The following is a 27,342-nucleotide window of genomic DNA, read 5'->3' on the forward strand; positions in this document are numbered from 1 at the left end:
AGCAGGATCAATCATTTTCAGTGAAACCGTCTCAGTAATGCTTTTATTTAACTTTTTGTAAACGTGGAGTGTGAGGATTTATTGCTGACAAAACCCTGTACTACAAAAACAACCCGACTACATGAGCATCTCAGTACAGAGTTTGTTAACATTAAAGATTATATGAATAAGACAAAAAAAAATCTTGAAATATTTCAATAAATGTAAAATATATCAATGTTTCAAAATTTGAATTAACTTGATTGATACTTTTTTTTTGATCCACCTGTAAAAATTAGCATTGTATTGAAACTGACTCCAGTTGCTCAGCAGTGTAATCCCACACATCAACTCTCACATCCAGGAAATAAATATCCAAACATTCTCAAAAAACAACAAAAAAAGTATTTTCTTTTGTGGTTCATCATGATGGACCAGTACTGAGCCTGATGATTTTATTTTTCTAATTGTCAGTGAATATCATGAAAAGACCAAAAACAAACAATAACTCAAAGGATTTTTATCTCATTTAATCTGTATAGTCAAATCTTAACCATCTAATCTCACATGAAAATGACACAACAGTCCCTAAAACACAAACATGTGTTTGCTTAACTCCAGCTATTTTGATAAACTACATAAGACCTTTGTTGTAAATACTTTTTCAAATTTTTTTTGTCAAACCAAGCAGTCTATTTCAAGTATTTGTACAATACACAACCCTCACCCCTAAAAATACAGTGAAATGTATCCCGACCAAACTAACGGATACTAATTTCTTTTAAAAAAATGAAGGTAAAATCAGGGAGTGTATGGGTGCTATTTTTAACATTCTCCTGAATTCAGCACTCCAGAGAAAACTGACGGCAAGTGGGAGTGATGCAAAACATTAAAAAGCTGAATGTCGACTTTTGTTGATGCATGTTGTTTTCCGGTAGACCTGATCATCTGCTTCTTAACGTACTAATCTGATCAGTCACATTTCAGCAGTCCAATGCAATATGAGCCTGCAGACATGTTTAGTGGGTGAATATTAAATATCAACTCGTTGCACCACTGAATGCACCATAAATGCAGCAGAGGACCACACCGGGCGTCACTCCTGCTGCCTGACAACTGAAAACACACAGAAATCGTCCATTTTAAATGCTCCCATCCAGTCTTGCATCAATAATTTGGGATACTCCTCATGGGTTGGATATTTTTCTACATTTTAGTACCAAATGCAACGCTGAAACCATCAATCTGTGCAATTATTGTCTAATCCTTAATGAACGCAGTACATCTCACTTGACTAAGTCCCCACTCTCATTAAATTTAAATGGAGTCTGCAGCCGACAAAATTTGCAGCAACTGTGAGATGCTTCCGTGTCAAACATTTCTGAGGAATGTTTCCAGCACCTTCTTGAAGCGACGACAAAAACAGTGAAGTTGGATGTCTGGTGTAAAAAAGGTGTCGAACCTGGCAGTTCAAGGTTTTCCTGCTGTTGTGGCCAGTGAGTTATTACAGCAGTTCATTTCCACAGAACAGAAGCCACTTATGTTCTTCACAACAGCTCCTTGAGTTTCAGTTGTGTTGCTTTTTGCGGATAATGCCATCGTTATGTCACCAAATTTGAATGTAGTTGGTCATTTTTCTTTACAATAAAAATTTAATCTATCATGAGCATCCAGATGTCAGTGATAAACCAGACGAGTTGCTCATCACCTCTAAAGATTTCTGAGAATTTCATCAAACTACTTTAGCATCTGTGCACCAACTTGCAACACAAATTTCGGTCTTTTCATGAAAAACAAAATCATCAGGAAGGTTGACTTTTAAAATGTGTGCGTCTTGCAGACGGTTTGAACTTTGACACCGAAATAAGTTTTTTAACAGTATAAAGCCGCTGCGGTACAGTCAACCGACACAGTGGCCGATCTTTTGCTTCCTCACTCTCCCTTCTTCTCTTTGGCGTCGGGTTGCCTCAGCGCCGCCCGCACGCTGCTCCACACCTCCGTGTAAAGCAGGGTGCCCACAAACACCACGGCCGTGCCCACCCAGTGCCAGGCGGTGAAAGGGTTTTGGAAGTAAATGATGGAGAAGATGAGGCTGAGGAACTTCCTGAGCGTCACCACCAGCGTGACGGTCAGCGAGGTGCACTCCGTCGTCAGGATGAAGACGCCGCGGATGCAAACATACCTGAGGAAGCAGTTAAAGTCCACAACAAGCCTGGGAGAAACTGAAATTTAACGTCATTACTGATGATTTCTGTGTTTATTTGGATCCGATCTCTGTGAGCACGACTTGGGACAGGATACTGTGTGACGACGTTGATCAGCAGGTAGATCCACATGATTGGCACCATCACGTCAACCACAGGAACCTTGACCGGAGCTGAAGAGAGAGAGAAAAAAAAAAGCTGTTAATGCTGTGATCAGAGACAGTTTCAATCTAAAGGTCTGCTTGACGTGACTCACTGCTCTGACTGAAGAGGACACTGTGGTTGTAGATGTCCGTGCAAAGGAGCAGGAAGCCTGGCAGAGGCAAACAGTGCTGCAAGGACATGAAAAGAAAAGTTTATTTTTCATCAACACCAGAGTGTTAAAATCTCTGGTGCAAAGAGTCTACATTTATTTAAAAAAACATCTTTGGAAAACTTAACCGTCCTGGTTTGAGGCTCATATTTAGACTGAAGTGATCCACCTTCTCTCTCTGAAGAAACACTCACGTTATAAAAAAGAGCCTCTTTGGGGTGTTTCCCGTACTGCTTGTAGAGCATCTCCTGGAAAATGCCCATCCTGGCAGACATCAGCAGGGCAAACGTCAACATGGCGATGCCTAAAAGGAATCGAAGGTGAGCCACTGTCTGACTGGTTCATGTGACACAGGAGGAAAAATGCTGGCAGCAGAATCTCTGGTTTGAAGTTTCAAGAAAATATTGGCATCGTGGTAACAATTCAAAAGCAGGAAGCATGTTGCTGCAGCTGCTGTTATTGTGCCGTCACTCACCTATAAGCCAGTGCAAAAAGACATAAAAGCCTTGATCCTCTGATCCTTTATTGTCCACATTCTGCAGGAGGAAAGTGACAAACCGTGTTTAATTGACTCATTCTTTAACTTCATGATGACAGAGTGTGGAAATCGGCTCGTGCTGCGCTGAGGACTTACCACTTGTTTGGCAGACATGATGGTGCAGATGAAGATACCGGCTGAAACTAAAGCTATAGACAGATATTTGCTGGCTGAGTACCTGCAGAAGGAGAGTATGGGATGTAAATGAGGGCAAGACTGAACTCACTTCAACCGGTTCAGGGCAGTCGGGGGAGACACATACCGTTTCTTCAGGATGATTATTCCAAGGATCATGTTGGCGATGAGCGATCCCTTCAGAGAAACAACACGGCGAGTCAAACGGAGGCGAGCACGAGACAGAGAAACAGTGACGAGAGGAACACTCACCGATCTGAAGATCATATGCAGCGGCATGGCGATGTTGAAGTTGAGAGCGTAGTTGTTGATCACACTGACGGTGAAGAACATGGTCACCATGATAACATAGTTACTGTGGAGGAAAACAGGTTGGCTGTCAGTGACTCATCTTCACCAGGACTCTCTGTTTGGCGGCTTCTGCTTTTTTTTTTTTCTTCTCACCCAATCGGGATCGCTGGCTTCTTCCGGCCAAAGTTGCTTTCGAAGACGAAACCTTCCAACGCGATGAATAAAAACTGTGCGAAGGTCACGATGTTGCCGCATCCTGGAAAATCTCTGAAATACAAAACAGGAGATCAGCTCTCAAACATTTGAAATGAAATGTGACGATTCCTCAAAGCATAAACTATTGGTCGTCACCTCTACTTTTCATTGTTTTATTTCTCTCTGTGTGTGAATATTGCCTGTAAGTGTTTTGTTTGATGTTTCAATCACATGTGAAGCACTTTGAGGTGTAATGTCCTGTCTGGAAGATGGCATGTAAAAACAATTAATGGAAGACAGAAGGAAAGAACAGGGAAATGAGTCTGAACTACTGTGTGATGAGCTCAGAGAGAAGCGAAGCAGCTCTGAAAGGAAGAAAGGTCATAACACCCTCCTGATCAATGTGTTCGATCGCCAGATAACAGAAGAGCGTATTTATCATATTTGTTACTAAAGGAAGTTGTTTTCCAAAGAGGGTGATGAATATTTAAGCAGGATGAGCTGAAATAAACACTGGAGAGACTAAAACCTCCAGTCACTCCATGTTTCACTGACCTGACCAGCAGCTCCAGAGACACCACATTACTACAACATCCCAGGAAAACCAGGGCAATGGCGAACGCGGTTCCCATGGCGACCCGAGCCCCCAAACCCCCCCGCTGGAAAACCTCTCAGTTGCTGAAGCGGGTCGCTGAAAGATGCATGTTTGCCGGTTTCTGTTTTGAAGGATCTCTTCGGCTTCCAAACTCCGGTTTCACTTCTACACGTATGAATCTGGAGTGCGCTCTTCCTCAACGCAAAGCCTCATGGGAAATGTAGTCGGTTTAAAAAGACGACAAGAAATGCGGTAATTAGCTTATATTTTTCTTCAGATATAATATTCTATGAATTTTATGCATTTAAAAAAATAAATGAGTCAAAACAAACAAGTATAAAAGATAAAAGCGTAAACTGGACGCAGCTTTGAGGCGCGTTCACGCCTGTGCGTGAGTGCGCGGTTCAGCACAGACTTTATATAGAGAAGATTCTCACTCTGACTGAGATTCTGTGTACCAGAGCAAACTCGAACAGGAGGGAATAGAATAGAATAGAATAGAATAGAATAGAATAGGAATACTTTATTAATCCCAGATGGGAAATTCTTTCAGCACAAAACATTTCTCCCTGAACAAATAAATTCTTTCTGTGCTGTCTGTAGAGAATGCCTATAAAATAGCATATAAAAGAATACATAAGCAGTGCAAAATTACATCAAGAAGTGTTTATATACAAACAGGATGAATAATAAATCAGTTGTGTACCAGTGTTTATTCAGCGAGGTAGTCTGTGACATCAGTCAGCTTTTCAAGGCAGTGCAGAAGAAAGAGTTTTTATTTGGTTCGACCCAAACAGATGTTTATTTGATGCATTTATTAAAAAACCTAAATATTTTGGGAAAGAAAAGGAAGACTGGGGAAAATAGGATTGTCACAAAACTCTTAAACTTTATATCAGACTTTGAGTGTTTTCCTGTAACCAAAAAACAAAACAAAACAAAACAAAACAAAACAAAAAAACCAAACCAAACAAGTGAATCATGTTTTGTTGCAAATCTTGCTATGCCAACGTACAAATTATTTTAAACTTAAACAGCTTCGTTAAATTAGAATATTCTCTTAAATATTGGTGGAAATGTAAGATTGGCTCAAATACAAAGATTTTTAAAAAATATTTGTCGGTAAGACTTCCAATCTTCTTTCCTAAGGGGACTTATTTTAGATCTAATCGCAAACATTCAATTTCTTGAACATTTTGGCAATCATCGCATTTTTTTTTTTTTTTTGCCTCATTCTGTCTATATAGACGATCTTTGGCGGGAGTTGCGTGACTACGTGTCTCGGGTGACGTGTTGGTCACGTCGTGGTTACGTACGATACGAACCGCTAGCCTCTCCTCCGCCGCCGCTGAAGCTCCGTTTGTGTATCAACAGTTTATTCCGAGCCGGGAGGCCACCGCGAGTTTCTGTGCTTTCAGACATCGTCCAGACATCGGCCGCCATGATCTCCCTCACGGACTCCCAGAGTAAGAGGCGTCTTGCGGGTCTTTGTGGTGTTTCTGTGTGAAACCCGGTTTAGCTTCACGCTCCGGGCTCGCGAGCTCGAATCTGATTGACCGAGAGCGCCCGTGACGTCACCCCGCAGTTATTGGGATAAAATGTTGAAGAAGAAGCGAAACGTGATCAAACATGATCCCAAACTACTGTAATTACTGCGATCCTTCTTGAATGTTAATCTTATTCCAGTCTACCTCATCTACATCTGTAAAGTAACTTCTGTGGTGTTTGTGTACTCATTCATTATTCATAATAATAACAAGACTTCCTTGTTTTCCTGTAGAAATTGGCATGGGCCTGACGGGGTTTGGAGTCTTCTTCCTCTTTTTTGGGATGATGCTGTTTTTTGATAAAGCTCTCCTCGCCATAGGAAATGTGAGTTTATCCAGTCAGTGACAGGTGAAACTGGACCTGATTCTTGTCTGAGCTTCATCATTTGTTCTGTTCCATCTGCAGATTCTGTTTGTCACGGGTCTGTCCTTCGTCATCGGCCTGGAGCGCACCTTCAGGTTTTTCTTCCAGAGACATAAAGCCAAAGCCACCAGCTTCTTCCTGGGAGGCGTGCTCGTGGTCCTGATCGGCTGGCCGATCGTCGGCGTTGTTCTGGAGATCTACGGCTTCTTCCTCCTGTTCAGGTCGGCTCCGACAACAGTGAAACAACCTCCACTGTCCTGGACAGGCTTCAGGTCTCACCTGGTTCTTGGTCTGTCTCTACAGGGGATTCTTCCCGGTGGCGGTGGGATTCATCAGACGAGTACCTGTACTTGGATCTTTGCTCAGTTTGCCAGGAATTAGTGCTGTGAGTGTCGGAAACAAAAAAAAAACAACTTTCGTAGTGCTGTACTTTTCTCAAATTGTCAGTATTTTAAAGGCATCACCAGCACATGCTACATATTGTACTTTAATCCAAACTATCTTTACCTATAAAGCACTTTAGAACAACTAAAATGAGCCAAAGAGCTGTACACAAAGTATATAACAATAAAACCCTTGAAAAATAGATCGAAATTAATACATAAAAAAAAATCACAGGAGTTTTTCTCCAGACTGTGACAGACTCTGAATAGAAAAACCGATGTATTCTATTTTAACACCGTGACGATCAAAGTAACAGTAGAGTTTTATTAAATTAGTCTCAAGTCATCTCTGTAGCAGAAAGCCAGGGGGCTTTGATAAGGATAGAAAGTTGAGGAGGGCTTTCCCTGAGAGGAGAACAGAGTGTCTGTTGTGCAGAACGGCCTCGTGGGAGTCCTCGCTCAGACCCAGTCGTCTGTTCAGACCGTCAGAGTCCAGGATCACGACAGAAAGCTGCTCTGTGGGACGTTTCGTCGTCGCCTTCTTGAATTCTGAATGGCCGGTGTCGCTTAAGATCGCCTCCTGATAACAGTATTCCTCCTGTTCCCTTTCAGCTCGTGGACAAAATTGGAGAGAGCAACACGATGGTATAACGCGGCGCTGTCCGTGGAACAAAGGACACTTTCAGTATTTATCATGGCTCTTTATGGTGGCTGTATATTTCCATCATTTCCACTCCGCAACTGTGAATCCAAGCATCCTTAGCACAACCGACTGACAGTGAACCTGTGGAAGATGATTCCGCCGACTGAGAGAAACTGTTTTCTATCTGACCGCCACTGGATGTTACCAAGATACTCTTTTTTTTTTTTTTTTTTTTCCCAAAAGGTTGGAAACAGGTCTCACTTTTTGCATCATTCCAGCCTGGTGTTTATGGACTGATAATGTGGGACCACTGGATGAATTCAGAGGAGAGTCACAAGCTGCTGACAGCATCCTTCTCTCCTGATCGTGTGCCTGAACCCTCACTGAGAGTTTTTTTTTTTTTTTTTTAACTTCCTAACTGGAGTTTTGTACTTTGATAAAAGAAAATGATTTGGAGATGACTGTAACAGAAACTGTTGTGAAAGCTATTATAAAGCCTTGTCGTGGATGACGTTTTACTGTAACCATTTAAGTTGAAACTTCAAAATAAAGTGTCTTTGATAAAAGGGTTTTCTTCTATTTTGCAGCAGAATTTGTGCTTCAGAATCATCATAGACCGAAACTCTGCACATTTTAATGGTCCACCCGACCCCAGTTCTGTGTATTGCATTTATCCTGTATGAAAAATGTGTATTTCAATTGAAAACTCTTTGCTGAGATCTGAGTTTTTTGCATGATTATTCACAGTGCTTTTTAAATGCGACCTCCATCAGATTGCAGTGTGAACGTGATACAGCTAAGACGCGCGCCGAAAAAAGCGTGATGCCACGCCGAGTGCTGTTTACAGGAGAAAATACAGACGCCACACGGGTCAGAGCGTGTATATCAATTTTCAGGCGGTGGTGCAATAGGAGCCGACATAATTTTGAGAAAATGAGGGAAAAAAAAAGAGAGCACTGCTTCCTCCATGATTCTTCTCTCCACATGGATTTGTGACCTCAGTCCCACATCAATGATGTGGAAATCTCATACATGCAACTTAGTGTTCAGACTGCGGTCGCATTGAAAAATATCAGACACTTATGCAGTTTAGTGTGAGATATGAGGCCTGGATCTGGTGTGAAAATATCGGAATTGCACCCTTCACATGGACACAGAACAGATCAGATGGTCATGATGTGGCATCCATCCATCCATCCATCCATCCTGGGCTCTGCTGGTCGTCTCATTCGTTTGGCTCCATTCACACTCTCAGACACACACTGTCATCACATCTGCTTCATTCATAAAACCTCTGCAGTGTTTTCAACCTCCATGCTGAACCCGCGGTGCTACTCTGCTGATCACCACACACGCAAAACTTTTAATTTGTGTCGTGTGTGTGTGTGTTTGTCATGAATGTGTGAAGACAGCTTCAACAGCTGCTGTCACTCTGTCAGCTCAAAGTTTAGGTGTGAGCTGATTAGAGTACCGGTCAGTCTCGTCACTGAGCCTCTGTGATGAGCTGCTTCTTTTATTGTCTTTTTTTATGAATGAGACGCAGTCTAACAGGAGGACGGAGCCCAAACTAACATTTCTACAACCTGCAAGAGAGCACGAGGAACCGTCACGGTAAGACATGCCCGTTCTTCTTCATAATGTTGGTAGGAGTCATAATTAAAAAGCATTAATAAATGATTCATTTAAAGGTATAATAATATTACAGATGATGGAACATTTTTGCTCACTATTGTCTTATTTAAACAGACTTTTTGCTGTTACAGCAGTGTTTAGTTAAATTGTCATCCATACTGCAGCTTGCAGCTGTGATTTTTACAGAAGTAATAGTTGTTAAACAGTAATAACTCAAGTTGTACAAATCTTGTGCATAAATACGGACATGCATTCTGTCTGGTGAGAGCTGGTTATATCACTGGTAATTTAAAAAAACAACTATATTTTAAGCTATATAATTGTTATAAATATGGAGTGTAACTGAGTTTCTTCTTATTCACTGAAGAGTTGACCATGTCTGTGATCTTCACGTTGCTGATGGCATCCCTGCTTTCTCAGTGTTGGGCTGCTCCACAGGTGGGATAAAACCATGTATTTCAGCCTTAAGTTGAAATGAACCAAACATGTAGAAAAATATCAGTGTGACATTGGCCACAATGTATTCTTTCAGAGGAGGAACTGGACACCGCAGGCAATCTTATACCTGAAAGGAGCGCGTAAGAACACATTTAAAGTAGAGAGTGATGGAAAAGATGGTTTGAAGATGTCTCCTCAGATTAATGACGGATCCATGTTGAATGTGTTGCAGAGGGACATCGCTCTGTGTCGGCTCGCACCGCCAGGGAGGACGGAGACACTTTACGTCTGGGTATGATGGGCTTGTGAAACAGTCGCATAATAATCAAAGAAACATTAGATTACTGTGTAGAGTCGTACATTTATATTTTGTCTTCTTTGGAATGGTTTTAAGCTACTACTTAAAAAGTTTCTCAGCAGATGACTTCCTCATGTATATTTTGTTGTTTCTAAATGTTTTATTTGTTGAAAGTATTTGTAATTATTCTTCTGTAAAGAATGATATTTGTCTGCCAGGAAAGCCAGAAAGTAATAATTGGCATTGTCATATGTCCAGTTATATTCATTTAGAGACATTTTTCAGAATTTATTTTTGTGGAAGTTGTACATAAGCTGTTTTCAGCTTTAAACCACTGTGGATGATATAAATAAATGTGATTTACAATGAGAGCATATTAAAGTGGAGCTCATGTGATTATTTTTCCACCTCTCTCTGCAGTGACTCTTAACCAGAGTGGAGATGAACTGGAATCGTCTCTAACTTCATCACTTCTCCTGAAACTTCTGCAGCAAACCATCCAAGAAGGTAAAACCTCAGTGCTGGACTTCACTGCAACTTATTGATCAGTGTGATAAATGTAGTCTGTTTGTGTTGTGATGTTTCACATGATGACTTTTGTTCCAGGAACAGTGAATCTGCTGTTTGAACTTGTTTAATTCTTTATTTTTAAAATCTTTTTTCTTCCTCAGGCAGTCGCAATAAAGAGAAATACCTGAATTCTCAAGAACAGAATTTAAACGATTTCTGAATATTCATTTGAGCCACTGATTAAATGTGCTCTATCATTAAAAGAGACGCTTGCACTTCATTCTTCTCCGTTTTCTTTCATCGACTCGCGTCTTTGGGGTTGTTCCTTCAAGAGGTTTTTAGATTTGAGAGTGAAACGTGGAGGGATTTCCTTCCACCAGCTGTCAGGTGACTGGAGAGAGCGCAGAAGAGCCTCCAGGCAGGAAGACATCGGTCGCTCATTCACACCATGCAGTGATCAACACCAGCCGGACATCATCACACTGTCTTCAGCGGGGGCCACACACACACGGCCACGCCTGGGTCACACAGAGGTGAGCTGCTGCTGAGATTTAGAAGAGCTGACAGCTTGATCCCATATAGACACAATCCAGAGAGAGGAAACTCAAGGTAAATTATCTCTGATCATCTACTGAACCGAGCAGTCAGGAAAAATGAAATAGACACTTTTAGGACTGTAGGAGGAAAAGATCCTAAATAAACAACAGATGTGCAGAAAACGAGTCTTGCCATTGACACTAATGAGCGACTCTCAAAAGAAGCCAAAACAGTTTTTCGTTTTCTTTGTGGTGTTTTTATTGAAACCTTCGGCCTCATCTCCTCTGCTGCTTACATTGCGGCTCACTACAGAAACATCATCCAATGCATCTCACGCAGGTGAGACCTTGCACTTCTGCCTGAAGCATTAGCAACCTGCGTCACGTTTCCTCAGCTGGACGGGGTTAACCCTGACCTTTCACCCGGCTGGGGTCACCTCTAGTCCTGTCTGCGGTGAGCTGAAGTGGAAAAACTGACACCTAGAGCTAACTCGAATGTCCCAGAACACCGGTGAATCTACAGAGGGCAGTGGGCTGATGGCGCGGTGCACGAGTGGAGCGGGTTTGATGTCTGGCAGCTGCAGGGCGGGTGGTTACAGTAGATGCAGCGGCGCCGCCTCCCGCTGGCCGCTCACACGTCCTGCAGGTCCTTCTGGATGGCCCACAGCGTGCTGGCGCTGGCCCGCAGCTGGGCCACCTCGTCGTCCGTCAGCGTCATGTTGACCACGCTGGACACGCCGCCGCTGTTCAGCACGCAGGGCAGGCTCAGGTACACCTCGTTGCTGATGCCGTACATGCCCTGAGGAGGGAGGCAACAGCATCTTTAAGAGGGCAGCGGCAAGAAAAGCTTCCACAAACATTGTAGATATCAAGGTATCACTCACCTTGACCATGGTGGAGACGGGATGAATCCTGTTCATGTTCTTCATGATGCTCTCTGTCAGGTCGGCCACGCTCAGGCCGATGGCCCAGTTGGTGTAACCCTTCAGTTTGATCACGTCATACGCGCTGAGGGACACAACGAAACCAAAAAGAACGAACTACAAAGTAAACACCATCATAAGGTTCACCTCATCAGGAAAGCCGAGCGGCTGAAGTGACCTCTGACCTACCTGTCCACCACCATCTTGTGAGTCTCCTTCCAGTTCTCGCTGTCCTTCTCTGTGCCGATATCCGGGTTTAGAGTCTGCAGGTTGACTCCGGCGACGTTCGTCCCACTCCACACCGGCACTGAACACATTGAAGCACATGATAAAGACGCTGCTCCTGTTGTTTACAGCAGAGGGAAGCAAAAGGAATCTCCAGTCCTCACCACTCGTGTCCCCGTGTTCTCCCAGGATCCAGCCGTTGAAGCTGCTGGGGTGGATCCCAAGCTTCTCGGCCATCAGGAAGCGGAAGCGCGCCGAGTCCAGGTTGGTGCCGCTGCCGATGACGCGGTGCTTGGGAAGGCCGCTGAGCTTCCAGGTCACGTAGGTCAGAACGTCCACTGTGTGGAGAGAAAGTCCAGGTGAGTGTGGAATGCGTTCACGCTTGAAGGGGAGGGAGGAAGCGGACGGATTACCGCACCTGGGTTGGAAACGACAATGATGGTGCATTCAGGGCTGTATCGGACTATCTGGGGGACGATGTGTTTGAAGATGTTGACGTTTCTCTGGACGAGGTTCAGCCTGCTCTCCCCCTCCTGCTGACGGACGCCGGCTGTCACCACCACGATGCGGGAGTTAGCGGTAACCGAATAGTCTGAGAGAGGAGAAAGAGAAATGTTGGTGGTTGGAAAAAGGCCAAAGGATTAATTTTCATTCAGAGGTTTGATCGTGAAATCACTTTTAAACATTTGCTGCAATGCTAAGAACAGGTTGAATTTTTAATGCCCATGATAAACTTGCCTTTGTCTGCTACTATTTTGGGGGTTTTGAGGAAGAGGCTGCCGTGCTGCAGGTCCATCATCTCTCCCTTCAGCTTGTCCTCCATCACGTCCACCAGGGCCAGCTCGTCAGTCAGCTCCTGCACGCATCGGGGACGGTCAGGACAGCAGCCACACCTCCGGGCACGAGGCTGAAACACCTCAGTGCTTCTCGACAGTTCTCTCTTGACAACAGCCACAATCCCACAAGGACAGTGAGGGGACTAACACCAGATCAGACACCAAGCGATCAGTAATCTGGTGTCAGTCCTGGAGGATCCTGGGTATTACCCCGTCCTGTAACACCAGCAGGGAGGAAGGTAATCTGAGAAGGGGGAGAAGCGGTGGGACTCTTACCCTGAGCAGGATGCTGACAGCACAGGCCATGCCAACCTGGCCCACGCCAACCACCGTCACTTTGTTCCTGGGGGGCTCGGGGGGCCCACTGAACAGAGGGGTGATCAGCCTCTGCAGGATTGAAGCCATTTGAAGAGCTAAACAGAGCAGCGGGGAGAGAAGAGAGTCCTGGGTTAGGCCAGATAAACATTCCGGGCTGTCCTGCACGGTCAGACCTCATAAATAAATACTGCACTGAGTCAGGGTGCAGACGGACTGTCAGTGGAACGAACAACAACAAAACACTGCTTCTAGCACATCTCAACCCTTTACAACATCCACTGACTGACGCTCATCACATCTCTGCAGAGTTCACCTTGAAATGACATGAACACACACACACACACACACACACACACTGCAGCGATACTTGCTTTGTCTGACGACGCTCCGAGCTGCAAGGTATAAATACCACCATGTAATCAGCATGGCAAACTCAGTGGATCCCTGAGGTGTGAGCCCACAGAGCTGTGCACCGCCTCCCGGAGTCAGAGCGAGAGCGATGCAGACGGCGGCGGCAGGTATCCGGTCAGCTGCTGCAGCGGCAGCAGCATCAGGCGCATGTGACTCGGGGCCGGCCGGAGGAGCTGTGAGCCGAGCGGAGCTCCTCTCCCTCCTCTCCGTACAACATAAGCGGATGCCAAACCTGACTGTCTGACTGCGAATGGTTAAAGGGGTTACTGTAATCTCTTAACGCTGCGTCCATCTGCTGCACCTGCACCACAGACTAATCACACACAAATCTGACGGGAGCGTCCTGCAGAGCAACTCTCTGTTCTGAAGGCTCGGGGTGTTTTACAAATTGTTACTTGCATTATTTTTCTGACAGCATAATACACAAGTTTATGAGGAAAAGATATGATTGGAATTGTTTAAGTTTAATAATCAGTTTCAGAGATTGAAACTGAATAATTAGACAAACATTACAATGTGCATTGATATCTTTGATCAGTAACAAAGCTAAACACAATGATGCTGCACAGTGGAACATCTGCACAAAGTGTCTTTATAATGACCTGCGAAGCACTGAAATCACCATTTCCTTGAAGCCCAAGCAGTGAAACCATCCATTCATTACCCCAGAGTGAAACTGGATTAACAAGTAAGAGCAGGGAGATGGTTAATGAGGTGACTTAGTATGCAAGGTCACCAGAGGGACAGCAGGTTTAGGAAAATCAATTATTAATACTCAAAAGTACAGAAAACCAAAGGAACGAAAAAACTAAAGTGACTTCTCATTCCAACACTGTGTAAAACCTCTGTGCTGCAACACAATACATGTTGATTTGTGTTAAAGTTGTCTTTGCTCAACTGGAGAAATAATGGTAGTTAAATATCTTAAAATAGGTTTAGATTACTACAGGATAGGATACATCTTAAAGGGACAGACATGCTTACATGAAATTATTCACTACCTAAGAACTAAACGCATCCAAAAGGCCTGAACAGTAAAAGAAAAGCACCATAGTTGTATTTACACTATTGAAGACAGACAGACACACACAAGTCTCGTTGCATTGGCGGTGATTGTATCCTTGCATCTGGAGACAATCAGTCACACAGCTTTGTTTGCAACAGATTCAAGTATACATGATGAACAAAGAGCTAAACTAAAGAAGCTGACAGTTCTGTGTGTAAAAAGCCAGTTAACAACCCCAGTGAGCCCAGCAGAGGCGAGAGAACCATGCTCACCAAAGGCGAGCATGTTTAACTACTACCGCTTCATCCAGAACTACAGATTAACACACACTGCTACAAAAAAACAAACAGATACCCTGCTTAACCCCGTTCACCTGATGTCTGGAGGGTTGGTCTGCCTGAGAAGTGACTCCTTGTCCTTTCTCCACAGTGAGATTTCCCCTCGGTGCGCTTCACTCTGCGCCTGCTTCTCTTCCTGTTGTGCCGTCAGCCTGCAAGCCTGCTGGATTTAATTGATTAAGCCTCTCCATCCCCTGCAGAGTCTCAGTTTGGCAATCCAGGGCTCGCCTCAGTCAGCTGGTACGGCCTCCACTGACATATTTTATTAGTTAAAAAGACAAATATGGTCAATATAGGACTCTATGTGGTACAGAATATCAAGCGCATGAATCAAACTGAACTCCTTCTACAGAGACAAGGAAGTGCAAATAAAAAGTTCTCAGCAGCAGTGAGAAACCCCGCAGTGTATTCAGCTGAGCAGATTGAATTTCACATGAAAAGCAGCGGGGAGCCGCAGAGGGCAGGCCAGAACAGGTGGACTCGGTGAGCGTGTCGAATTTAGAACCAGTTAAAAAAAGACGGTTTTCAGCCGAGGCCTTCCCTGACCTCCAGAGTGAAGCGTCCCGAGGACACCGGCAGCATTTCTTCATCAAGCACAGACAGCTGAGAGCCAGCAGGGGGACGCAGCAGCACACACACTCCAGGAACATGATGTTAGAACACCTCCTACTCTATGTTTTAACTTTGTAGGGATTGATATCATATGGATACCCAGTGCACTGTGGGTAATAGTTGTATAACTGTTAGTGAGTACTTTGGCAGCAGCTGCACTGGAGTGGTCGTGTTTGATTAAGATAAAATAATCTAAGTTTAGTCATCTAAAGGGGGTAATGATTGAATGCATGAATGACTTTTTGCTGTGATGGACTGACGACCTCTCCAGGGTGTAGAGTTAGCTGGGATCGGCTCCATCAGCCTCTGACCCGAGGCAGGAGGTTTAATACTTCAGTTTCTAGGTCTTTCAGTGACAAGAGAGTGCTAACCTGGTAAATAAATTTTAATGAAGGGTTTCAGAAGGTAGATATTACCTCGCTCAAGTGGTGTAGAAGTGAATATTCTTGCTTAATTAATCACAGATTAATTTAAAAAAAATCTTAAAATCTTCAGAAATTAAGATGAAACCTGTCGAAAATGTGAGGCAGAGCAGGGTTGACACAGGCAGGAAGCACTCAGGATGTGTGTGTGTGTGTGTGTGTGTGTGTATTGTTTGACGAGCAGCAGCTGCAGCAGCAGCCGCCTGCCTGGGCGGATGTCCTCCCTTGAAACTGCGACTTGGTTTGGTCCTTAAATTTCCACTTTGGGTCGTTTAAAAGCGCCCAGGTTACAGTAGAGGCGGGAAACTTCCATTTACACACCAACCACATGTTTCCCTCCTCCAAAGCAGCGCCGCGGCCGCTCCACACGGCCGCTCGCGCGGAGACGTTCGCTTTCGAGTTTCACGTTTCCCGCTCACTTCACTCAGCTCTGAATTTAAAACGCTTCGGAGCGGGAAGACTGTGAGCACCGCCCACCGGAACCGTCCTGGCAGCAGTGTTCAGCGCACCCGATGGTTCAGCTTCAGCTGTGTTGATTTTCCATCTGTTTCCAATAAAGTCCTGTAAAGTGACTCTATCGATTCTTCCGTGGTTTTTCCAGATATATCCTATGGTACTTTGGATCTTGTGACTTTAGATTGATTCACAACTGCAGAATATGGTGTGACAACCACGTTTATTTCATGATACACTGCCTACATTATCATAAATAAACAGATTAAAAATCCTTACCCACATAACCCCTGTGGTTTCTGTCCGTTGTGGGGGAGCTGCCTGATGATGGATCTCTTGTTAAATTAGCAAGGTTTCAGATTAAGATACAGTATTACTTGCATGTTTTACATATTGCTTTTAAAATGTCAGCTTTAAATGTGGTATAAAAAAGTTGAACACGCCACTTTAGAAAAATATCAAAATAGAAACAAACCCCCGAGGAAACCTACCACCTCCAACATCACCTCCAGTGAATATTTGGGTGAGCAGCCCAATTCAGTTTAACCTACAGTGTCTTTGCAATAGAGGGAAATTTGGCCTGGCAGAAATCTGACTCTGTGACAATAAAAAAAAAAAAAAAGCAAGATATATAAAATAAGGTTAGACCAAAACAAACTTTTCTCCATGTGACTTCTTTGTAGAGCAGTGTGGTTGGGCTATGTGGGTGCACTGCAACAGCCAGTCCTGTTTATACTGTAGGACTGAAGGATCAGAAATCCCATAAAAACAAAGGTCAAACACAACAGAACTCTAAAATTCAATGCTTGTAAACCCAAATGAGCATTCTGGTGGGGATGGGGACCAAAAAAAAATATATCATGATCAGATGCTGCATGTTAAATTTGAAGAAATTTCTATAAACAGCAACAAATACTGAAATGCTTTCAGTCATAGTTTTCAGCTCAAATTCACAAAAGCTGTGGTACAAAATGCCAAATGTACAGTTAAATGTTAGCTTCATTCACTGACAGTAAAATCATAATTACACCACACAGTGCCCAGAATACATTATTTCCCCCCCCCCCCACAATCATAACTCCACATATGAGAATCTTTAGAACTGTGATCAATCAATAGAAGAAAATAAAAAAAACATGAAGAAAAACTTTTGACGGTGGGCCGATTTCCTTCATGCAGTGACGTGACCTGATTACACCATGTTTCTCCTCCCAGCATAGACCACATGAAAAAGTTTGAACTGAGTCCTCCTGAGCACCATTGAAATGATCAATCACTCTCCCTACATCTAGAGCTAAAAGAGCGAGTGTTGGAATCCATGCGGAAACACAAGTTTCAAACTTCTGGTGTTAGTAGAAGCGCTGCTTGTTGCTGGCAAAAAAAAAAAAAAAAAAAAAAATCAAATCAAAAAAAATGGGAGGGCACTAAGTGCTCACAGTGTCCAGGCACTTCACAATCAGAAAAACACCTGGCACCGAGCACGAGATCAAACCTACAGTATAACCTCCGAAAACTACGACCATGCATGGGTAGACTGGCCTCTCCATTCTGCATTCGTTTCTACATTTATGGGTAAATACACACAAAGACACAAACAATTCACAGATTGAAATCAACATTAAGATTAGTCTCTTCTGACTGCCACAAAACAGTGTTATCCAGAGGCTACTGGTTGAAAAGACTGAAAAGACTCCCCTCTTGCTGTGGAAGCCTGGAGAAAGAGAAAGTTTTTTTTTTTTTTTTTTTTTAAATCTGTGTCTCTGTCCAAACACGCAAGGGGAAAAAAAAAAAAAAAAAAAAAAAAAAAAGAGGGGGTTGATCTGAGTTTACTGCTGGAGTTGTGGTGTCCTGTGGCAGGCAGCAGGGAGGTGGTACGGCGAGGTGTGGTGGGGGCATGGACAGGGTCTTTACTTGCCGGTGCCCTCTGAAGCACCGCTGCTGCTGCTGCCGAGGCCCAGGTAGGTGGCCGCCTGCTCCACAGCATCTTGGAGTGGGACGACCACCCTGTCCAGGAGCCCTTTGAGGGTGTCGACCTGGCTGGAATCGAGGTTCTGGTAGGCGTAGTAGAGAGAACCGCCCACCACGACGAGGATCAGGAGCTTGAGCAACAGGGACAGGAAGCCTCGCCGGACGGGTGCTTTGCTGGATGAGATGGTGTTGCCCTGTCTGCTGAAAGATTCGGAGTAGGAGCGACTCTCAGTGAGGACACTGTGCTTCACTTGTGACTCATCCAGCCAGTAATCGCTTGGTTTCACAGGCCGTCCAGCCGCCCCTCTGATTGGGCGCCTGCAGGTTGCACTATTCCACAAAACAGAAACATGTGGTTAAATGCCATATTTACAAAGAACTTTTCTACACTGTAAACCTAAATGTGGTATCAATTGTCAGTTTTTACATCCAAACACCAACAGTATGATTAAAAAAAACCCTGAAAAACAGTCCAGTATATTCTCATTGAAATAAACAGTCATCTTCATGGACCCTGATATTGGATACAGCAACACATAAGATGATATCTTTAATCTTCAGTCAACAATTACAATTCAGAATGGACATGTAGGAAGCAAAATTTGAGTTATGTTGTTTCTGTGTTCACACACTTGACTCTGACATTCAGAATGCTGACACAAGGAAAAGTAATTAGCATAAAAGTCTCGACCAGCAGTTACCTGATGCCTGTTGGTGTGCTTATTTCATTGGCAAGGATATCTTCCACAACACTCTCGCTGGTCTTTTTAGGGGTCTCTTCAATGACGATTTCCTCCACCACCTGTCGTTGTTACATAAAACATTTAAAGAAAAACTTATACTTCTAGCCCAATCGTTGAGATGAGAAATAGAAAAATGTGTCTTGCCTTGGCTTGTCGTCTGCTGCTGGTTCTGACTGTGACCGGAGTGGACTTTCCTCTGCTCCTAAGGGGTTTCTCAACCACAGGGATTGGCTCTGGTTCCGGTGCAGCGATCTCCTCTACACAAACAGGTGGTGCAGGCATTCCAGTATCAACACACTGATCAATGCTTCAACCAAACCTCATGTTCTACTGCATGATGTACACAATATATTCCGGGTCAGTCATCTGAGGATTAACAATAACCACCAGAGACATATATTCAGGGCTCACCATCTTCTTTGTCGCTGTACTGGTCAGAATTTGTGTTGCCGTTCTGGTTGCTGTCTGCCTTGGGGAGAGTTGTGACTTCAGCAGGAGCTTCAGACTCTGCTGGAGGCTGGTCCAACAGCTTCTGCAGCTTCTTCTCATACACTTTACGGGTTGAAGCTAATAAAGCAAAGAGAGAGGGGAATAAATTAATATGTGACATGCTGCATCTTCACTTAAACAGGACGTTTGGGTCATTGTTTAGATTTTTGAGGTCATAAAATGCTGAAATTAGTACATTGAAATGTGCATACATTTTTCTTGACTGGGAAGGGAAACACTCCAGCATGATGGCTGATGATGGTTGAAGCCAATTATACTAAACATTCTCTCTGGTGGATCTATATGAAGTCATTGGCATGCTGAGTGGGGTCATTTGAGGGCACCACAAAGCCAGGTCAAGCTTAAAAATAAAGCTGTTTCACTCCATTTACAACACCACAGATACAATAATAGCTGACTTTATTAGCTTTATTTCAACTGTTTATAAGGGAAACTTTGATTAACTTCAACACTTTGTTGAGGGGAGGGCAACGACATACCGTAAAAACAGCAAGTTACATTTATTACAGGCAAACTTCCATTTGGAAGTAAAATTACTATTGAAGTATAATTAGATTATTACTGAGGAATAGATTGTAATTGATGCGTTCCTGAACTCACCAACAATGGGACCCGAGTCTACGCCATGCTTCGCCAGCTGCTGTTTTAAATCTTCATCAGTGAGATCTGTCACTTCCTCCGTGCGAGGCTTGTCTGTCTTTCTGGTGGCTTTCTGCGCAAACATTCAAGAAACATCCTTCAGTACAACAACACAGATGAGTTGTAACGCACAATTAGCCACTAATACTATGATAACATCGTAAGTAATAAAACTTACTCTTCCGGAGCGACTTTTGTTGGACACGACAGGTGCAGGCAGCTCCTCGTCGCTGGAGAAGGTGTCTGTTGGGGGACTCTTGTTGTTCAGTACGGTCAAGTTCTTCAAATACAGCTGCACGTACACTTCTTTCTTATGCTCTCCGCTGGGAAGTGGCACATTGTTCGCAGTGAGCTCGTTCTTCAGCTTATCTTTCGTGAGAACCGACGGGTCTTCCAGAAATTCTGCCATGCTGACTGGATTTGGAGATCAACAACACCACCACCACCGGCGGGGATGTGACGGAGAAGCGCTGTTGTCAAACAGAACTGGCGCCTAACCGCTGCTGACTAAGCTAGCAGCGCACGAGAGGTTTATCCAAATAAACGTGCACCACTGCTTATTAGCCGCGCGCTTAAAATATTCCCCGATAGCTCAGATTTTTCGGAAACGGATACACTCGTGTGTTGTGCGGAAAACCGGTGTAAAAATCGGAATAACCCAGCTGAAAATGGACTATTTTAGCTTAGCTTCTCGCCGGCGCTCCTGCCTCTGTCTCTCCGCGGTCGCAACAGGGCCTGAGAAGAAGGAGCTCTGTGATTGGACGAGGGGCGGCAGTAAGCTCACCTCTGATTGGACGGACAGAAGGCCGCCGCCACAAAGAAACCACAGGCTGTGTTTTTAGATAACGGTCCCGAGAAAAAACCTGCCCACGATATGTACAACGTTTAACCACATTAAAATCCACATTGTCACCGATGAGCCAGCCTACGATGGTTTAAGGCACTAGTTTGACTTGCATTAAGTGATATCAGAACAATTTAAATGGTGATTTGGACTCCTTTTTGTTTTAATTACCACGCGACCTCCTCGTGAGTCGTTGTCTGCTTTTTCCTTTTTTTAAAATAAGCAAATGCTGATTTAGGGTTTTCAAAATTCATAATGTGGCAACCAGCATACAGTATATGAAGCGATTAAGATTGAGTCTTGTTCCCAAACAGAAGAGGGCAGCACAAACCACATTATTCTATTAGCCCACATTGTTTTAGGGCAAGTTCTGAGAAGTGCAGTCTGCTTGAGGCAGTATTTAGTGTTCATTAACAGTCTGGGCTCTGAGGAAACACAGTTTCAAGATACTGGTCTAAAGGTCTCAGTCTTATTTTGGTCTTGGGATGCTCTGTTCTGGGGATTGATTCAATCTAGGCCTCTTTCGCACTTGGTCTTGTGTTGGGACTCTGATCTTTATCTTGACTCGGTCTCAGGTTGCGTGGTCTTGAAAATAAGTATCTCTGCAGGTTTCTGAAAATATTTTTAGTAGATTTTTTTTTTTTACAAACCAGAAATGTTGAAAATTGCAAAGATAAAAAAAACCCCCATCACCATTATGATATTTTTGATAGCCCCCAGTGCAAAATATAGTGAAATATCTAAATACCAAACAACAAATGCAACAATTTGTTTTTTTCTTGTGATGATTAAAAATAAATATTTTAAAGTTTTACCTTAGCAGGGTCATCCTGGATTTAATCATCTGGACCTGTTTCAGCCCACTTTTCACATATTAGACCCACCTGGTTAAGCAAGCAAACAGAAATAACACTGAAGAACACATGACATAGTTTAAACTGTAAATCCACACTTCACCAAATATATCTACATATTTAGTTTATATACTTATAAACTAGTTTATTACATATTTTTCCCACTCTTCACGTAAGACAGTCCTCTCATGCTTGAGATTCCACAGTGTGGGAAGTTGAATCACTTGTATTTAGTCAAGAAAGTGAAACTTTTTTGTTTAATAATGAAAAAAAAACAAGCTCTTTTATTGCAAGTGATTGTGTCAAATGCCTTGTCTTCTTCTTTTGGCATTATCACATCGCATCATCTTCTTTCAATCGCCCTCTTCCTACATCCTTCCTCCTGACAGATTTCTTGCATGTCCTCCTTGACTGTATCTATCAAATTAACAGTCATGTTCTTTATTGGTTGGCACCAATATCTTACATGATATAGATATATGTCCAGTAATGCCATGAAACCCTAACCTATGCAACATCATTCATTATTTAACATGACACTGGGAAAGTCTAATGTACATTTTCTGGCTTAAGTTCCACTTAATGTCTGATGACATATTTAATTGTTAAACAAATATGAAAAGTTATGCACTGTGCCTATAAGTTTTAATTTTATTATTATTATTTCTTTTTGCTGTATTTGTTAAAACATTTTACCCAGTAAGGAATCAATGAAAGATTATGATGAAGATATAAATCAGTGAGGTCCTGTCAGTGTTTGTGTGGGCAGGCCCCCTGCTGCTGGGACGGAGGTCTGAGGTGCCACCGCGCGGCTCCCCACCTGTCCTTCAGACCCGCCTCTCTGGGGCTTTCTGGGATGCTGCTAGAGAAACCAAGCAACTGATCCCCACCTCAGCCCCAAACCACACCAAAATACAGCACTTAAAGTATAGTTCAGCTTTTCCATAGTGGATTTGCCAATGGAGTGTAAGCGTAAAAAATGTCGAGCCCTTGAGAAACACCTCTTAAGCTTCCTTTGTATGTAATTTATACAGAAAACAAGGCGCAGGCCAAGAATCATAGAGAGTGCCTCTTTAAGCATAACAGTCATGGCCTCTGAAAAATGATCAAAGCCTGCTTTTTAATCGTCAACATTCACATTTTCAGCTCATTTCAAATGGAACGACTCCGCCTGATGTCAACCAGTCAATAAATTTGACAATGTTTATTGACAGGCGGGTTGTTAAATAAATGTGGGGAACAAGAGAAATGGCTGACCGCAGAGAGACAAAAGAAAACAACAGCTCAGGTGACGTTACTTTAAGAAAGTTGAATTGACAATTGAAAATTTAATGATATGTTGTGTTTGGAAACAACAGCTGAGCCCACACTCCAAAATCCACTTTCTAAAAGAAGATTTCAGATCATTTTAAAAAAACATGGAACCCAGACTCCTCAGTTGAGTTGATCTTGGATTTTAAGTGTTTCTAAATCCCTATTGGACCAACCACAGGAGTACCGTAGGAAAAGTCAGCCATTACCACCCAGAGCATGTCTGATCCAATTCCACTGACACAACAAAACACATACCTGTGAAATTAATCAGCGCTCCACAATTTAAACAGACTGTTTGATAACAGAAACTGTCACCTCTCATCTGCGGCTCGATCCACATTTACGTCTCGATAATTATAACACTCAACTGTGTGCTCAATGTGTTGTATAAAAAGAAACTTTCAGTTTTAAAACATATCACTACTTCTTTTTTTTTACATGAGTATTCTTAGTGCCACACACAGCCACACAAAAGTCAGCTTTCCTGTACTAATCTATCACAACAATCTCTAATCCTCCGAGGATGTTTTTGCACACTGCCGAACTAATTAAGATCAAGTCCTGGGCAGTTTCCTGTGCAAAAAGGAGGGTAGGATGCGGGCAGCAGGAGCAGTGCTGTGCGTCGGGGCTGAGATTTGTGTGTCCTGGCCTGGCGACAGCCATCTAGTAATGCTCACACAGTATATTTTCATCTGTTGACAATCCGAACTCTGCTTAAAGGACACACACTTAGTTGTAGACGTTTCTGTCAGGAGGAAAAATGAGACGGCCTCATTGGCCCTTGTCGATGCCCATTTGGCCTCCTGCCTGTTTGTATCATAAGCACTCCTCCATGTATTTGCAATACTATTATGATTCGGGCTTTTCCCGTTTTATTTGGCCATTGAGCGCAGACACACACTTGCTCATGTCCTCACTGAACTTAAGACAAACATTACTGTGTGTGAACTTCCATGTCGTGAAAGAAGAATTTGTGTTCGGTCCGCGCCAAGAAACCTGCAAGACGTCATGTTGGACGACCTGGAGGAGAGATTACAGTCACGCATCCAGCTCCTTGAAGTGTGAGCCACCGACGTGAAATGATCAATGCAAATTTTATCTGTTGGAAGCACTTGAGAAAGCCTCTTGTGCTGGAGTTGATGACCCGTGCAGATGAATGGCACTGAAAAGGAGCCGTGACAGAATCCAGAAGAAACAAAAGTTAAAGCCATAATCATTTGCTTCTCAATAGTATGAATAATAACTTGAAGAATGGATTGCATTACTGAGTTCCATGAAAAATGGCTCGTCCATTATGGCAAGGTGCACCGTTTTGAACACACACACGCAGACACAGACACACACAACCTCAACCTATATAGGCATATATCAAACAGGCGGCTAAGCTATCATTGCCCAAATGAAATGAGTCTAAACACACTGCAGAAAAGTCTATTTTACTGTGACACAATAATTGTTTTAATTTATCCATGGTTAGCTTGGTGGTTCAGGAATTTTAGTTGATGAAAAACTGAAACATTTATTTGTCATGTTGAACTTGAAGTCAATTTGATAAAAAAAAATCTTTGGCCATGGAGAATCTTTTGCAGCTGTTGAACTAGATATTCCATTAAGTGGTTTGAAAGGAAAGTCAGTCACATCACCTGGTAATGGCTTCACAGCAAGATTAGAGTAGATTTTTTTTTTTATTTGTCACACATACAAGTATGGCAGTGGAATACAGAGGCTGTCCACCAGGCTCTGAAAACATGAAATAAATGTCAAAATAGGCAAAACAAAATAAAATGCACTGTGAGTGTGAATAAAGTGAGAATGTACAGTATGAGAATGTCATCAGCCTCCCACACTGATTGATATACTTATGGTTTGGTCACAAAAAAAGGTCTCAACTGCATCTGTGTATCATGTGGACATGTTGAAAACTACTGCTGCTACTACTACTGAGATTAATATATATATATATATATAAAACATCCCACAGTAACACAGTTGGGACATTTGAAGATGCTGCAGTGTGAATAAAAGACTGAAAAAAGAGTTTAAGCAAAACAATAACTCACAAAAAGATAAAAGAGAAAAACAACATGCCCAGTCAGAATTTAAGTCCCTAAAATCAGCCAAGCCCAAATAAACCAAAAATGAGAAACAAAAATAAAACAAAACACAAAGGCTGAAAGAGGTCTGCTGGTGGATGAAATGAGAACACGCTGCTCTTCTTCCAACTTTTAATTGTCAGGTAATCTCTGTTAACTCAATTTTCAGGCTCAGGACTGCGAGTACAGTGATGGTTCTGTGGGAATGTGTGACGAATCTTATTCAAAGTCAGGCTGCTGTCAGGAGGACTGAGTTAGCTCCAGATTAATCAGGTGCCCCTGCTGCACAAAGGGGGGGGGGGGGGGGGGGGGGAAGAAAGAAAGGACAGCTAGAGGTCGAGCTAGATGGCTTGTCCTTGATGGCTGATGATCATCCTGGAGTCAAGAGCGTAATAATTAAGTAAGAATGCCAAAGCTACTGAGCTCCATAACTATTTCAACTCACAACAAAAGTGAAAAGTAACAAGTAATGTTATTATTATTGCCAACAATTACTAACTAGTTCCTGGATAAAGTGTTGCTACCAACATGTTACTTCATGAAACAGCATTACCAACAGTGGTCATGTGTCTCTACAAGCAGAAATTATTGGTCAAAAAGTCATTATATTTTGTAAATTTTTTGTCATTTAGCATTTCAGCTTTACAAAAATATTTCATCAACACCCTATACATATATGTGCACATTTTTTTTTAAATGTCTGCATTTTGAGGTGAATTACAGTTCATCTTGGATCAGTTAAAAAAGAAAAACAAATGCTGTGCATGAGCGTCTCAGTTAATGTTGTGTCTCTGAGTTTTTTCTGCTGCCCTCTGTTGGCTGAACCTTTTGTTTTTGCAGTTGAAGGAGCGCTGCGATGTGCTGCACTGAGCTCTGACCTGTCTCCTCCAGACAAACAGGTTCTGCTGTCCTCATGTGGAGACCTTCTATAAATAGTCTTCAGGAACTATTTTCATCTCTGAATCTCAACACTGAAGGGGATTTCTTTTTTCCCAACCCAACAGGACCCAAGGGGAATTTCTTCTGCTGTTATTATCAAAGCAATCGATCCCATTCAGAAGGTTCCACAAGAGACACATTTCCTTTTGTCCGCGGTTCATCGCCAGGTAGGCCTTTCCTGATGTGTCTGACATGGCTGGACCAAATGGCCAGTGGCTCAAGACTAAAAAGAGAGGGCAACCTCACACAGGTGACTGCCAGACTCTTGAGTTAACAGGAAAGAAATATTTCCGTGCTTAACTTGGCCGGAGTCGTCAGCAGACCTGCCTCTGCTTAGTTTTTCTGTCCGCATGGCTGAACACTGGTACCACACCAGTAAAGGAAGAGCCAGGGACTTCTCAAAAGACTCCTGTGATGTGTTGCTTGTGACACCGCCATGCCCCTGAACTGTTTCCTCTCTCAGACGAATGCCCGGACTCTGAGCTCATGGGCCCCTCACTCAGGCGAGGAGTCACCGTTTGGGAGCGTCAGCATTAAAGCGGACCTTAAATGAATGAGGAGCAGACGATCAACAGAGACACTCACTGGGCACAACCGGCAGATCGGGGGAACGCGCCAGCCTCTCAGTGCATTCAGCATTTTATTGCAATCGTTGGCAGGACTCAGGCTCAATTTTCAATTAGGCACTGAAAGAGAAATGTAAGTGGATTTTATCAAAGCTGACAACAGGAGACCTCTTTGGGGACCCCAGTGTGAGGTGCCTCCACTGACTGACACCGCTGTACTTGTAATTTCCTTGCTGGCCTGTTTGGGGGATTTCTTGTGTCAAGTTATTTTAAGTAATGGCTCTTAGCTATGCGTCCACCGCAGCCAAGACAAACCCGGGACTTCAGCAGATATGTTCTTATCGGCAAGATCTTGAAAAGGCAGCGCTGAAGTGCTCTGCGACTGGCTCCACGTCAGAACTATTAGGTCAGTGGACTGAGAGGTGGCACAGTGTGGAAAAAGCACTTGTCGTCATGTTTACCGCTCAACCAGGAGGTCCCGACGCTTCGGCTTGTGTGCAAGGCTCGTAGTTTTGGGCAGTAAAACGCCGGGGGCCTATCGATGCTCCGAAGCCTCACAGCGTGGCTCGTCCGTGCCAGCGGTGAAAGACACATGTGCCAAAGTCTGCTGGGTTTGGCTCTTTTCTCACCCCCTGGCGTACAACAGCGAGGTATCCAGCTGAGGTACAATAATTTGACACCTCTTAAGCAGCTGGACCCTTTAGCGTGACAACCGCGGCTTTGTGTT

The 27,342-nt window shown here is 43.4% G+C and overlaps 4 protein-coding genes and 1 long non-coding RNA gene across 9 annotated transcripts; 1 reads left to right on the forward strand and 4 right to left on the reverse strand.

Annotated features, from left to right (window-relative positions):
* Nucleotides 1–46: 46 nt before the first annotated feature.
* Nucleotides 47–4,412, reverse strand: slc35b4 (solute carrier family 35 member B4). 3 transcript variants are annotated; one of them, XM_030096081.1, is made up of 10 exons: nucleotides 4,211–4,412; nucleotides 3,617–3,727; nucleotides 3,422–3,527; nucleotides 3,297–3,346; nucleotides 3,131–3,212; nucleotides 2,972–3,032; nucleotides 2,691–2,800; nucleotides 2,440–2,515; nucleotides 2,281–2,356; nucleotides 47–2,161 (listed from the first exon to the last, which is right to left on the reverse strand). In XM_030096081.1, the coding sequence occupies exons 1-10, from the start codon at nucleotides 4,285–4,287 to the stop codon at nucleotides 1,912–1,914; spliced, it is 999 nt and encodes a 332-aa protein (XP_029951941.1). In that variant the 5' UTR covers nucleotides 4,288–4,412; the 3' UTR covers nucleotides 47–1,911. The 3 variants fall into 3 exon arrangements, with proteins under 3 accessions (XP_029951941.1, XP_029951940.1, XP_029951939.1); XM_030096080.1 differs by having other exon boundaries at nucleotides 3,422–3,524; nucleotides 3,614–3,727; XM_030096079.1 differs by having other exon boundaries at nucleotides 3,297–3,524; nucleotides 3,614–3,727.
* Nucleotides 4,413–5,571: 1,159 nt separating this feature from the next.
* golt1bb (golgi transport 1Bb) lies at nucleotides 5,572–7,698 on the forward strand. The gene is made up of 5 exons (XM_030095774.1): nucleotides 5,572–5,716; nucleotides 6,031–6,122; nucleotides 6,204–6,382; nucleotides 6,465–6,546; nucleotides 7,157–7,698. Exons 1-5 carry the CDS (start codon nucleotides 5,692–5,694, stop codon nucleotides 7,193–7,195), a joined length of 417 nt encoding a protein of 138 aa, XP_029951634.1. The 5' UTR covers nucleotides 5,572–5,691; the 3' UTR covers nucleotides 7,196–7,698.
* A 3,196-nt stretch (nucleotides 7,699–10,894) lies between these two features.
* ldhbb (lactate dehydrogenase Bb) lies at nucleotides 10,895–14,883 on the reverse strand. 3 transcript variants are annotated; one of them, XM_030095773.1, is made up of 8 exons: nucleotides 14,694–14,883; nucleotides 12,862–12,998; nucleotides 12,488–12,605; nucleotides 12,168–12,341; nucleotides 11,914–12,087; nucleotides 11,714–11,831; nucleotides 11,486–11,609; nucleotides 10,895–11,400 (listed from the first exon to the last, which is right to left on the reverse strand). In XM_030095773.1, the coding sequence occupies exons 2-8, from the start codon at nucleotides 12,988–12,990 to the stop codon at nucleotides 11,233–11,235; spliced, it is 1,005 nt and encodes a 334-aa protein (XP_029951633.1). In that variant the 5' UTR covers nucleotides 12,991–12,998; nucleotides 14,694–14,883; the 3' UTR covers nucleotides 10,895–11,232. The 3 variants fall into 3 exon arrangements, with proteins under 3 accessions (XP_029951633.1, XP_029951632.1, XP_029951631.1); XM_030095772.1 differs by having other exon boundaries at nucleotides 14,718–14,748; XM_030095771.1 differs by lacking the exon at nucleotides 14,694–14,883 and adding an exon at nucleotides 13,275–13,471.
* Nucleotides 14,884–16,349: 1,466 nt separating this feature from the next.
* On the reverse strand, nucleotides 16,350–20,724 carry tmpob (thymopoietin b). Its single transcript, XM_030095770.1, has 6 exons — nucleotides 20,184–20,724; nucleotides 19,967–20,078; nucleotides 19,268–19,423; nucleotides 19,001–19,113; nucleotides 18,815–18,915; nucleotides 16,350–18,443 (listed from the first exon to the last, which is right to left on the reverse strand). The coding sequence occupies exons 1-6, from the start codon at nucleotides 20,412–20,414 to the stop codon at nucleotides 18,053–18,055; spliced, it is 1,104 nt and encodes a 367-aa protein (XP_029951630.1). The 5' UTR covers nucleotides 20,415–20,724; the 3' UTR covers nucleotides 16,350–18,052.
* LOC115391500 (uncharacterized) lies at nucleotides 16,350–26,130 on the reverse strand. Its single transcript, XR_003931775.1, has 3 exons — nucleotides 26,118–26,130; nucleotides 22,524–22,528; nucleotides 16,350–16,701 (listed from the first exon to the last, which is right to left on the reverse strand). It is a non-coding gene; the product is annotated as an uncharacterized LOC115391500 (long non-coding RNA).
* Between the last annotated feature and the right edge of the window lie 1,212 nt (nucleotides 26,131–27,342).

Source organism: Salarias fasciatus, chromosome 7, assembly GCF_902148845.1.
Source record: "Salarias fasciatus chromosome 7, fSalaFa1.1, whole genome shotgun sequence".
Taxonomy (NCBI): domain Eukaryota; kingdom Metazoa; phylum Chordata; class Actinopteri; order Blenniiformes; family Blenniidae; genus Salarias; species Salarias fasciatus.

Bases quoted from the DNA above. Each gene is read 5' to 3' on its own strand.
- slc35b4 (XM_030096079.1), bottom strand. From the start codon at position 4,287: ATGGGAACCGCGTTCGCCATTGCCCTGGTTTTCCTGGGATGTTGTAGT. The intron at 3,525-3,613 runs GTGAGAAGAAAA...TTTCCTCCACAG, and splicing joins AAGCCAGCGATCCCGATTGG to TAACTATGTTATCATGGTGA. The intron at 3,213-3,296 runs GTATGTGTCTCC...CTCCTTCTGCAG, and splicing joins ATAATCATCCTGAAGAAACG to GTACTCAGCCAGCAAATATC.
- golt1bb (XM_030095774.1), top strand. From the start codon at position 5,692: ATGATCTCCCTCACGGACTCCCAGA. The intron at 5,717-6,030 runs GTAAGAGGCGTC...GTTTTCCTGTAG, and splicing joins CTCCCTCACGGACTCCCAGA to AAATTGGCATGGGCCTGACG. The intron at 6,123-6,203 runs GTGAGTTTATCC...TTCCATCTGCAG, and splicing joins CTCTCCTCGCCATAGGAAAT to ATTCTGTTTGTCACGGGTCT.
- ldhbb (XM_030095771.1), bottom strand. From the start codon at position 13,329: ATGCTGATTACATGGTGGTATTTATACCTTGCAGCTCGGAGCGTCGTC. The intron at 12,999-13,274 runs GCAAGTATCGCT...TGCTCTGTTTAG, and splicing joins TCGGAGCGTCGTCAGACAAA to CTCTTCAAATGGCTTCAATC. The intron at 12,088-12,167 runs GTGCGGTAATCC...CTCTCCACACAG, and splicing joins CATTGTCGTTTCCAACCCAG to TGGACGTTCTGACCTACGTG.
- tmpob (XM_030095770.1), bottom strand. From the start codon at position 20,414: ATGGCAGAATTTCTGGAAGACCCGTCGGTTCTCACGAAAGATAAGCTG. The intron at 19,114-19,267 runs GTGAGCCCTGAA...CTGTTTGTGTAG, and splicing joins GTACAGCGACAAAGAAGATG to AGGAGATCGCTGCACCGGAA. The intron at 18,916-19,000 runs GCAAGACACATT...TAACAACGACAG, and splicing joins GCAGCAGACGACAAGCCAAG to GTGGTGGAGGAAATCGTCAT.